General features: G+C 41.3%; 1 protein-coding gene across 6 annotated transcripts in view; it reads right to left on the reverse strand.

Annotated features, from left to right (window-relative positions):
• Window positions 1–9,844: 9,844 nt before the first annotated feature.
• Window positions 9,845–12,975, reverse strand: part of Fam13a (family with sequence similarity 13, member A) — a 92,291-nt gene continuing 89,160 nt past the window's right edge. For 5 of the 6 annotated variants that reach the window (XM_087658130.1, XM_087658128.1, XM_087658127.1 and 2 more), the window contains one exon: window positions 9,845–12,033. In XM_087658130.1, coding sequence (XP_087514256.1) covers window positions 11,907–12,033 — 127 coding nt within the window. In that variant the 3' untranslated portion in view covers window positions 9,845–11,906. 6 annotated transcript variants of the gene reach the window in all.

Genomic DNA, 12,975 nt, shown 5'->3' on the forward strand with positions numbered 1-12,975 from the left:
CAAAATAGTTTTAATTTGCATTTCCCTGGTGGCTAAGGATATTAAACATTTGAAAAACTTTCTCAGACATTTGTATTTCAAGATTTGAGAGTTCTATGTTTAGGTCTGTGCCCATTTATAAATTGGAATTTTACTTGATGTCTAGGTATTTTGTTTTCTTTTTTTTTTAATTTTATTTTTTGTGTAGTCTAGACACTATCCTCTCTCTGTAGTAGACTTATAGCTAGTAAAGATTTTCTATATTTTGCATCTTCACTTGAGTGATGGTGTCCTTTTCTGTATAGATGTTTTTGGTTTCATGATGTACTATTTGCCAGTGTTGGTCTTAATGTCTACACTTCTTTAGTCTTACTCGGAAAGCCCCTCCCTATGCCAATGAGTTCAAGTGTATTCTATTCTTACTCATCAGATCCAGGATACCATGCCTTTTGTTGAGATCCTTGATACATTTAATATGAGTTAGGTAATAATCTAGTTTCATTCTCCTACTTACAGCTCTCTAGCTTGACCAGAGCAAGGTGAAGAGGCTATGTTTTCTCTAGTGTTAGTTCGGCTTCTCATGTCTGCACCCTCAGCTCTTGTCCACTGATTGATGTGTCTTGTCTTCTTATGACAGTACCATGCTGTGTTTATTAGTATGCCTCCAAAATATAGCCTAACACTAGATGATGATAACTCTAACAGTTCTTTTACTGTTCGGGACTGTTCCTACTAATCCATGCTGCTATCCATTTCAATTTCCTTTTTTAGTGTTGCAAAGTCTTTCAATTCTTTAGTATCCAAGTGTCTCTTTGAAGCTATTATTTAAATATAAGAAGGCTACTGAGTTTTGCCTGTTCATTTTATATTGTGCTACTTTGTGGGTGTAGGAGTTCTCTGTTGGAATTTTTAAGGTCTTTTAAATATAGAATCATATTATCTACAAATAAGGATACTTGGACTTCTTTCTTTTCTGTTTGCATTGCCTTCTGTTGTCTTATTGCTCTGAGACTTGGATTATGTTGAACAGAAATGGAGAGAGTGAGCATCCTTGTCTTAGTTCTTAATTTAGTGGAAACGTTTTTTGTTTTTCTCCACTTAGCATGATATTGACTCTGAACTTGATCTGTGTTTCTATATAATATTGTGGTATGTTGGCTGTTTCTCTATTCTGTCTAGAACTTTTATCATGAGAGACTATCATATTTTGTCAAAAGGCTTTTCTACATCTAATGAGATAATTTTTTTTCTGTCTGAATGTTTATATGGTGGGGTTAGCTACTGATTTACAGATTTTGAACCACCCCTGCATCTCTGGGGGTATAAGGCTGGCATACTCATAGTGGAAAATCTTCTTTGGTCTTGGATTCAGTTTGCAAGTATTTTATTGAGGGGTGTGTGTGTGTGTGTGTGTGTGTGTGTGTGTGTGTGTGTGTATCTATGTTCACCTGAGATGCTGGCAATATTTTCTTTCATTTAATTTTTTAACTTTACATGATTCTGGTATCATATAAAGACTTTGGAAATGTTCCTTCTTTTTCTATTGTATGAAATAATTTGAGAAATATTGTTGTTCCTCTCTGAAGAGCTAGTAGAATTCAGTACTGTATCTAAGTAGTACTAGGATTTCTTTTAGACTTTTCAGTTCAGTGGATTATCAGTATTTAATGGATGCCCTTATAATTTCCCAGGTTTCCTCAGTATCTGCTGTAGTGTGTCCCTTTTCATATCTGGTCTTATTCATTTAGTTCATTTGCCTAAGGTTTGTCAATCTTGTGAACCCTTTCAAAGAATCAGCTCCTACTCATTATCTGCATTGTTTTTCTCATTTCTATTTTATTAATTTCAGCCCTGTCTTTGATTATCTCTTGCCATCTATTTCAGTCTGGTGTGTTTTCATTTTCATTAACTTCTAGGAAATGTTTATTCTCCTTCTTCACTTCTCCCTTGACCCAATTTTCATTTAGTAATGTGTTGTTAAATTCCATGAGTTTGTGTACATTCTGCTGTTTCCTGCTGTTCATTTTTGGCTTTATTCCATTGTGGGCAGGTTGCTATTTACATTTTCTGGATTTCTTATGACTTGATTTGTGACCTGGTATATGGTCAGTTTTGGAGAAAATTCTATGGTCTGATGAGAAGAAAGCACAGTTTCAGTGTTCGGGTGGATTGGTCTGAAAATGTCTGTTCTGTAAATGTCATTTGCTTTATGATATCATTTAACTCTCGAGTTTCTCAGTTGTTGTCCCACACACACCCCCTCCCCCACACACAGATGACCTATCTATTGTCGAGAATGGGGTATTGATTAGAGTCACCCTCTATCACTGTGCTGGAGTCCATCTGCTGTTTTGAATCTAAAAGTGCCTTTTTAAGGCAATTAGATGCTCCTCTGTTTAGGGTGTGTTTTAGTTATGATTACTATTACTGCAGTGAAAGCATATCCAAGAGCAACTTGGAGCAAAAGATCTTATGAAGAAATTTTCTCAATGAAGGCTTTATCCTCTCTGCTGACTCTAGGTTGTGTCAAGTTGACATAAAACTAGTCACTAGAGTGCATATATGTTTACAATCATAGTATCCTGTCTGGTGATTTTTCCTTTAACGACTGTAAAGTATCTTTCCTTATCCCTTCTGGTTAACTTTTGTTGGCAGTCTATCCAGATATTAGAATAGTCTGTTTTTCCATCCTTTTACCCTCAGGTGGTATCTGTCATATCATTGGTCACGGAGCTGTGTTTCTTGGAGGTACTGAAAAGATGGATCCTGTTTTCTGATCCAGTCTGCGCCTGTGTCTCTTTATTGAGGAGTTGAGACAATTAACATTGAGTTATTATTGAACAGTGTGTCACTGCTTCTGTTATCTTGTTGAACTGGATGAGACAGCAGGTTGCTTTATCTTTAGAAAAGGTTAAGAGTCTCCCTTTGGCTTAAACTGACCAGGGTTCAGTTGGAAGTGATGTAGGACACACTGTTAAGCCTCTCCAGTCTAGGTTCTTGGAAAAGAGAAATTATTAAACCCTGCAATAGTGCAGCCATGTAACGAACATACAAACATTGGTCTCTGGCTCTTGGGCTGATGGTGGGATGTGGGTGGACAGCTTGTCACACCTAGCATCTAACCAGCCTTTCCTTGAGGAAGATACCAGACCCTGCAGCACAACAGGTGTGGGTAAAAGTGCCAGTGCTGGTGTGGACTGAGGCCTCATCTCTCCTCAGACTTATGTATGTTGATGTGAGCTGAGGCCTTGTTTCCTCCCAGACTCATGCGTGCTGGTGTAGGCTGAGACCTCATCTCTCTCTTGACTTTGCCAGGTCTGTGTAGACTGAGGCCTCGTCTCTCCCCAGACTTGTCCATGCAGGCTTTCTCACTTGTACTTTGCCTCTTTCCAGAATAATGGGATGTCTACTCTTACTTAATGTAGCACCAGTAGAGGTAACTCAGATGTCAGCTTCTTTTTCTTTCCTAACAGAGTGATTGGGTGCTTGGCAGAGTGCAGAATCACATGCTCTTCAGATCTTTCGAAAGCTGATTTCCCTCAGTCTAATCCCATGAGAGTTAGGTACAATTTATGATAATTATGGATTCAGTTCCCACTGGTGTTAAACTTCCTGACAAACTTAAGTAAGAATTAAAGTGGAGCCAGACACTAATAGCCAGACTGGTCTTTCGTGGTCCCCTTTTCTTACAGATTAGGAGGAAGATAGCAAAAGCAGATTTGTAAATAAGGCTGTTCCCTATTGGCTCCTCAGAGGCCCGTGTTCTCCAGGATGAAAGCCAACAGACAGGGCCAAGTAGGTTCTGGCTGCAGGTCCTGCAGGGCTGGCAGAACATTGACAAAGCTGCTTGTTAAAAATAGATCTCTTGACCTTTTGTCCCTGAATTGAAGGACTCTCAAGTTCAAGTCACACTACCAGAGTGTTCAGAGTAGACATTTGGGTGTAGTGATTTCTGAGGTAACGTTAGGGGTGGGAAGGGACAAGATTGTGGTATAATTTGAATCTGAAAGCTGCCCTGGTGCTGGCCTCAGGCAGGCATGGTCCTCAGCTGGCTCTACCTCCATATGGTGAAAGAGTGGAAGACCCCAAGAGCTTTCCCTGACTGGGTCATGGCCACAGGCTGTGGAAGGGTGCTCCTTAGGCAGCTTGGCAAAATTATAGCAGACTACCCCTCCCAGGGTACAGTTACTTTTTAGTTTAAAAATACATCCTGAAATAAACTTCAGGGCATCTAAGGTGTCCAGAAATTCATTCAAAGGTTACTTCTTTGCATTCACTCCACAGGACTCAGACGTTTTTTTCCACATTGGTCTCTGTAACCATCTCAGTTCGTTCTGTTGATGTGTCTGAACAGATCTGGGCCTCCCAAAAGGTTTAGGAAGAAGTATACTTATAAGTTTTCCCCTGCTTAGTGAGGGAATTTAGTAAGCATTAATCCTTCTGAGAAATCAGCCATGGTGTTTGAGAATAGTGATAGGTTGGTTTTTTCCCCAACAGAACTGGTTACCTGTTTAACTGTTTCCATAAAATCTTGCTCATCTTCACATCCTGAGGTGGACCTTTGGCCTACACACACACACACACACACACACACACACACACACACACACACACACACACACAAACACAAACACACACACATGTTTATACATGTATGCATGTACCCACATGTGCACAATAAAACATGTATAACACACATGTATATACACCCACATACATACACACACATATGTACATGTATAAACATACATACACACCATAAGCACACATGGATAACATGCACACACCACACACAAACACATAATTGAATCCTTTCCTCCACACTGATCCATTCTTGGAGTGTTTCTAACATACAAACAAGAAGAGGGTGATGGGGAGTAGGATGTCAAGTGATCTTGGGAAGTACAATGCCTGTTCTGAAAGTTTTCAGAATGTGTTGCTGGACTACAAAAATACTTTATTTCAATACTGACACAACACTGAGCCTACAACAACCTGTAAAGCAAGTTACACAATCATTTGCATTTTTCATATAATGAAACAGAGGCTCTTGGAGGATAAATACTCTATCCAGATCATGCAGTGGGGTCCTGAAGCACCTGTAGCATTCCGTCTCTGGGTATTGTCAAGTGGGTTGTTTCTTGTTACTCAGGAGATTGGATTAGTTGTGGAACTGCTCGTTTCTATAGATCCACAGCATGCAGTTTGCACCCTCCTGAAGCCTGGACAAGCACCATGTCAGTGAGCAAGCATTAGTTTAAGGCCTGTCCTGAGATCCGGAATCCTGTAGCCCTTTCTGAGCTATAGCACTCATCCCGAAGCCCTCACTGAGGTGGCATCCCAGGAGCTCAGTCACATGTTTTTTTCTGGTGTGAGGAGTACTCTTTTACCTGCTACCCCTCTCCCCTCCCTCACTGTGCCTATCATATACAGTGATTGTCAGGGCCTCAGAAGTACCAGTTAAAGAAAAGTGTCAGTTGATATTGTTGTTCTTCCCATGGGGTTGCAAACCCCTTCAGCTCCTTCAGTCCTATCTCTAACTCCTCCATTGGGGACCCCATGCTCAATCCAATGGTTGGCTGCGAGCATCCACTTCTGTGTTTGTCAGGCTGTGACAGAGCCTTAATAACTCCCAGGGACTAAAACACCAACCAAAGAGTACATGGAGAGACCCATGGCTCCAACTGCATATGTAACAGAGGATGGCCTTGTCAAACATCAGTGGGAGGAGAGGCCCTTGGTGCTGTGAAGGCTTGATGACCCAGTATAGGGGAATGCCAGGACAGTGAGATGGAGAGAGAGAGTGGGCAGGTGGGGGAACACCCTCATAGAAGCAGGGGGAGGGAGGATGAGATAGAGAGTTTCAGAGGGGAAACTAGGAAAGGGGATAGCATTTGAAATGTAAATAAAGAAAATATCCAATAAAGGAAAAGAAAAAGAATTAAAAATGTCAGTATCTCAAAATGTCTTACCAAGTAGTAGTCAAAGCTGCATGCCCAGAAGGAGAGTCTAAAGATTGAACCATAGTTTTGAATAGCTTTTGAGAACTTCAGAATTCATGACTGCATATGACACAAACACACATGGGCTCTGCTAGGAATTTGAGTGGTCCAAGAGATTTGCTTCTCACCATGTTTTGTGCCATGCTGATCTCGTGGTAGTAAGCTGTGTAGCTGGATAGACAAGGGAGAACCGAGCTGTCAGCACCTCCGCTCCTGCCAAATCTCCCATCTGCATGCCAGGACTCTCAAATGCACTAGGGAATTTGGATTTGGCTTAGTGGGTATAAGTTCAGCCTTGGCAAGCTGACTTAGCTTAGAGGTAACACTGGTAAATTTTGTCTTACAAGGTGCTGAATCCATTCCAGAGAGGCAGTGATAAAGCCACCATGGTCTCATTTCCCTTCCCCAGTGAGCCCTTCCTCCACCGGTAGGTCACATTGCAACATTCTGTTCGGGTCACCAGCTTTGCAAAGTACAAGCACTACATGGCCAGGGCAGAGGGCAAGGTGAACATCAGAATGCATCGAGCAGTTGACAGGAGCTGTAGACCTGTGTGAATCTGAGCTCTCTTAACTTTGTCCTCCCTCAAAAGAATCAGCATCGGCTCTGTGGGTCCACTGCTTGCTCTGAAAGCATTCAGATCTGAGTTCGGATCTCCATCTCCTACATAAACATCTGGGAATGGCTGTGCATCCCTCTAACGCCAGCACTGGGAGGGGAAACAGCAGGCAGATCTCAAAAAGTCGCTGGTAGTTGAGCTTGCAGTTCATTGAGAGAACTTGTCTGAAGGCAATCAAGTGGCGAATGATAGGAAGTTTCCAGCACCCTGTCCTACTCTGGCATTCTTTACTGCTACACTTACGTATGTATAGCATATATAACGCACACATGCACACACAAAGAAACTTCAAAGTATTGAAGGAACAGTTTCACTAAATGCCACCTATCGTTTTTTCCCAACTTTATTACTTTGCTCCCATTGAAGAAAAACTAAAATACATCAGGTGGATCTCAGATTTGGAATAATGGAACTAAATATTGTCGAAGCACTTTGAAGTTACTCATGTCAGCAGTATGACAAGGTCCTTCCACTTAGATCATTTTACTCAACTTGGAGTATATACAATATGAACAATATGAGGTTTACTCCCATGTCTTCTACCACTGGAGGACTGGGTCACCTCAGTCACTGGGGCACAGAGTCCTGTGCCTACAATTGAGACGTCCCTTCAGGGAGCAGGTGCTGTGTGGCACCTGGCCTTCCAGGTGACTCGAATAGCTGAGATGTTCACATAGATGCAATGCATTTTCTCCAAACTTTTTATTGTCCCTGTTCAATTTCAGAATAGTAAATGCCTAAACCGTGTACCTAAGGAGGTCTTGTAGACTTTGGAAATGTACTTAATAAAAGAGAATTATCCTTAGGTAGAATTTGCTTTGTTTCTGCACCCCTTCAGCTCTCTTATGAATAGTTGAAAGGCAGCTGGTAGAAAGTAGCACCTGCTTTTTGAGCTTTTGCACTGACTACCACATGTGCACAATTTATTTCTCCTTGTAGTACCCTCCTTCTCTGGAGACATAACTAAAACAAAATCCTCATGAGGCTTTGGAGGAACTCGAGTGAACCAGCATTAGATCCTACAAGAAGGGAAAGGTCACACCCTGTCAGCAGCTCAGTCACGTGATGCTGAAACAAATCTTAGAGCTTCTACATTTAAAAATAATATTTTTAAATACAAAAAGCAGTCAGGTGTAAAAAATGTACATAATGGTTTGAATTCGATTTCTCTTTTTTAAGGACATTGGATATTTAAATATTTTTCTGTTTATATCTCATGTAAATATTGTTCCAGGTTCATATTAGTGACATTTTACCCATTTCTGGTTTTCTTTTTTTTTTTTTCATGCTTCCAAATGGAGAAATAGATCTGTCAAGAAACTGATTCCTTGGGCCATGCACTTGACTGTGGTTGGCACCATTCTGGGAATCATGAGGCATTTTTTTAGAAACATGATCCTTCAAAATAATACAGAATTGCTAATGTGCATAGACTTTCCCTTCACATACACATCTATGTCTATCTGCAATTCGGGCCTTGGTCTATATCCATATACGTGCTATGATCATGGGGCAGTGACCTGTGATAAGTGCAGTGTTGAGTTGTGCGTGTTATACTTGTTTGGAACCTCCTATATTGGCCAGCGTTTGTAGCCACCCTGCTGGTGGAGCAATTTGAAAACATGTTGACTTGTTCTTATCTTCCTCCCTCCCTCCCTCCCTCCCTGCCTTCCTGCCTCCCTGCCTTCCTCCCTCCCTCCTTCCCTTCTTCCCTCCCTCCCTCCTTCCCTCCCTCCCTTCCTTCCTGCCTTCCTTCCTTTTTTTCTCTCTCTTCTTTCCTTGTTTTTCTTTTTTTAATTTGAGAAAATGTTCTCTTTAGAGCATTTTAAGGTCAACTGAACACAATTGCATCAATGAAGGAAATTAAAACATTCTAGATGTGGCTTCAACATTCAGGGTACAGTTTTCCCCCTCGCTAATGCTTTAACCAAGTGGACACTGAAAAAACATCCCATGGGCACTGACTGATCTCAGCAGGAACTCCACCTTGCTTGACTTGGGTCTGGGGGAGCACAGAGGATGTAAGTGTCCTGGAAGAAACATCCATGAATGCAAAACAGAATTTAGACTACAATTAGCTTTTCACACAGCAGTCTGTGGTACACATATTGTCAACACCATCTTACGGAAGTTTGAATCTCTTTTGAAAATCAAGTTTAAATGTATGACATTCCTCTTGAACATCTGTGATGGCTGCTGCTCCATCCAGTTTTCTCCACTGAAAACTGGCCAAGACAGGGTATCATAGCAATTTTATTCTTCCACTCTGAGCCTTTACCTTACAGAGAATTGCAGGCTCAACCCTGTTCACAGTTTAGTCAGCGGACAGGGCTCTAAGACTGATAGGGTTGAGGATACCAGCAGGAACTGGTTCTATTGGTCGTGTTCTAAACAAGTCAGGTGCAGAGAGTAGTCCTAGCCTGCAAGAGACTGTACCTGCTTCATAAGTGTTGCATCAGAATGAGACAAAGTGGAATTGCTCTCTGCTACAGTCATGGCTGACAGCAGATCTGTTGTGAATATTAATCTTTTGACTGAAAGTAAGGCTAAGCTTTAAAAATTGGCAACCAACCTGAAGAAATCTAAGACTCATAGTGAAGTCTTTAAAAAACAAAACAAAACCCCAAAACCTAGCTCTTTGATTTGAGATCTGACTTGATCTTGCACGGAGACCACTAAGCTTGTGCTAAAACGCCTACAAAGATTTCTAAAACTTCAAAGAGAGCCTTTATCTGAAACATTGGGGCCACTGTGTCTTAAAAAGTAAAGTCTGACTTGAATAAGAAGTGGCATATCCAATGCCATAACGACAAGATACTGAATAATATACAAATCTATTTCGATGTTTACTCCAGACTGAACACGATAAAAGCAATGATTTCCGAATATTACATGCCTCTGCTGCTACTCTGTGATCACATAGTCAAGCTTACTCTTACATAATCCTCAGTATTTTTGTTGCTATGTGCAAATATACGTGCACATTCCCACGAGCCCAAAGAGAATCCCTAGTCTACAGCATTCTGTTTGTGTGAGGCCAATTAAGATGCTGCCTCTAGTGCTAGGAGATGAAGAGCTGCAGAGACAGTTGCCATGGAAACCAATTTCCCCCACATTTCCTGCAGAGCCAGAAACCGCTGAGTAATATGCCTTGTGAGAAGACCTGGGGTAAACACAGCTCTCACCTTCATTTGGGCTCCATCTTGTGAGGAAAATAAGTTAGGAATTATGAAGGAAACCGTGATATTTCATACATGATTTATTTTCCAATAACTTGGTATTTTATTGATCACATAAAACTGAATGGGAAGTCCCAAATAAATCTTAGTTCATTTACCTTTGGTGCAAACGATAAATTTCAGAACATCTAATAGCTTCTCATTTGTATGCAGCTTTAAAAAAGAAATCTCTAGCGCATTCTTTTCAAAACAATACTCTTAAGCAGATGTGCTTTAAAAGTTAACTGGTGTTGATTTGTGTTGTTCCAGTTTCCTTAGGAGATTAAGTACTTAAAAATTACAGACTAGACATGGATTTCTTTTTAAAAATACATTTTTTTGGTCATGTGAATGATTCATGTTCAGGCCTCAAAAATAGAAAACATCCTACATTACATAATTTTATTCATAGTATAACTCCTTGAAATCATAGCAAATGTAAACAGCAGAGCTAAGAATATCAAACTACATCTTCATGTACATTGAAATTTGTAGGATCATGTATCGTCTTTTAAGTGTGTGGATAAAAACAGAGTATTGCCAACACATAGCTCATGCTGCTATTGGGATTACTTGTAAAAGCAGAACTGAAGGAATCCTCCACCCACCCCACCCCACCCCTGTTAATGAAAGAGCCTCCTGGTGACAGAGCCACAGTGGGGAGCAGTGCTGAAAATCACCTGACTGAGACCCCTCAAACATGTGTTATCATTGCAACTGGTGATAGTTTTCCATTCTCCTCATTAACACTGTACCCTGTTGACGGTGACTCTCTAAACAGAACAGGGTCTCCCTGCTGCCTGCCCAACCTACAGTGCAGCCTTCCAAAGGCAAGGCTGTCACACGCCTGCAAAAGCAAGGCTGCGCTCTTCAGGCGGACATGGTAGATGAAAAGAAAGAACACATCACAAGAGTGACAGCAGGACCACAGAAGAGATGAATGGTGTGTGTGTGTGTGTGTGTGTGTGTGTGTGTGTGTGTGTGTGTGTGTGTGTGTGGTCTTAAGTTCCCTGGTCCCTCCAAAATGTCTAATATAGACAGCTTTGTGACATAGTCTTTGGAAAAAAAATCCACAGCATCAAAATTGGCCACACACCATTTTGTTTATGTATCATCTTGAAAACAGTGTGATCTAGATTCTGCCTCGAGAGTGAGTTGAGCTCTTAGGGCTACATCTTACCCATCCATTTAGGAATTTTAGTGCAGATTTACTTTCGTAGAAAAATTATGCTCTGGTAAGTTTAAGAGACGGATACAGAGTCCCTCTCTCCCCTGATACTCTATACCTAGTCTAGTAATGAAGCAAGACTCCTTTGTTTGGCTAGTGCAACAACAAAATTGAGCCCCAAACAGGTTATCATAGGAACACCAGCCTCATTTTGGATCCGACATCCATGTCTGAGACTGGAAAGTGCAGTCAGTGTCTTGAAGAGTTTTCAGGCTCTTCTGCTGTCACCTGATTTTAAAATACCATCTGCATAGCTATTTGTGTTGTCACTCTGTCCTCAGCATACACAGGTATGAGGCAGGGACTTAAAGTCTGTCAGCTGACAGATCGAATCAATGAAATAACTGCCCTGCCACTGGGTGCATGCAGCTTCCATCTACCTGAGAGCTAACGAGAAATGGATTTGCGGGAGTAAGTACAGCTTGGGAAATGGCCAAGGCAGCAAATAGTGTGCCGATGCATGGTCAACCATGTGGTGGGGTCCAGGGCCAACACAGACCTCTACAACAAGCAGGTTCTGCAAGGGAAGTCCTGAGCTTGTGTCTGTCACAGTTTTAGAATGGCCTCATGTTTCTCAGTTGTCAGGGAAGAAGAGCAGGTTATCTGCTGAGTCTGATGGTGTCTAATCGCTGCTCATGTCAGGGAAGTTCCTACTGCAGTGTGTGTTGACATATAAAATCCTGTAGTCAGGACACACTGGCATCTTCCATGCAGGCAGTTTCTAAGGCAGGCAATGGAAGCCGGAGACAATCTGATAGGTCAGAGGCAGGGGATTGCCTTCTTTGTAAGTACAGCTCCAAGGCTGCTGCCTTCCAGAGCTGTTCTTTTCTGGGAGAACTGTCATCCACACCACCAGCCTTTCACATGGATTTGGAATCAGCGTCTCTTTTGCTGATGAGCACCTCCAGCAAACGTAGCTTCGCCTTTATGTGCTTATATTCATTGTATTCTTCAGCCATTGGAGTACGGTCTTCCTTCTGGACATTTCTAGAGGAAACAAAGAAAAGAGAAACTGAGGATCATGTTCTGCCAGTTCTGAAGGATACTATGCATCAGGGATTATCATCTGGAAACTACATATTCTATCAGTCTAAAATCAGTGTTGATAATTTGGTTCTTGGTATCTGAGGCTAGATTCAGACAAGTGCAAAGTGGTTCTTTTCTGGAGGTGCCATGAAACTTGGGGGCCTATAAAGTTAATCTAGGATCTACTAGGTCCTCACAAATGACTAAGAAATGCAGAGATTGTCTATTGATTTTAAAGTATCATTTCACAGTAATATTTTATTCAGCATAAACAAAAAATATTTCATTCTTGATTTACTAGGGGATTACTTAGGATTTCTATTGATGTGATAAAATACTATGACCAAAGCAACTTGGAGAAGAAAGGTTTTATTTCAGTCCATCATGAAGGGAAGTCAGGCTAGGGACTAAAGGCAGGAATAGGGAGGCAGGAACTGAAGAGGCTAACCATGGAGGGTTGAACTTAGTAACTTGCTTCTCTTGGCTTGCTCAACTGGTATCTTATAACCAGAACCACTAGGCTAGGGGCAGCATGCCCATATTGAGCTAGACCCTCCCGTACCACCCATCAATCAAGAAAATGCAAGCATGTTTATAGGTTTGGTGGCAGCATTTTCTCAACTGAGGTTCTCTCATCTCAAATGACTCTAGCTTGTAAAAAGTTGACATGAAACTAAACCACACAATTCTTAATATTTCCTTAATGTTATATCTTTCATCAAATGAACCATTAAATTATCTTTCTAAGTTTTATTGATTTTTAATTTTATATGCATGTGTTTTGCCTGCATATGTATATGCACAAGTGTACCCACCTGCATGCTCAGAAGAGGAAGTTGTATCTCCTATAGCTGGAATTGTGGATGATTATGAGCTGCCATGTGGGAACCAGACCCGAGTCCT

The sequence above is a fragment of the Rattus norvegicus genome, chromosome 4, assembly GCF_021556685.1.
Source record: "Rattus norvegicus strain SHRSP/BbbUtx chromosome 4, alternate assembly SHRSP_T2T, whole genome shotgun sequence".
Taxonomy (NCBI): Eukaryota; Metazoa; Chordata; class Mammalia; order Rodentia; family Muridae; genus Rattus; species Rattus norvegicus.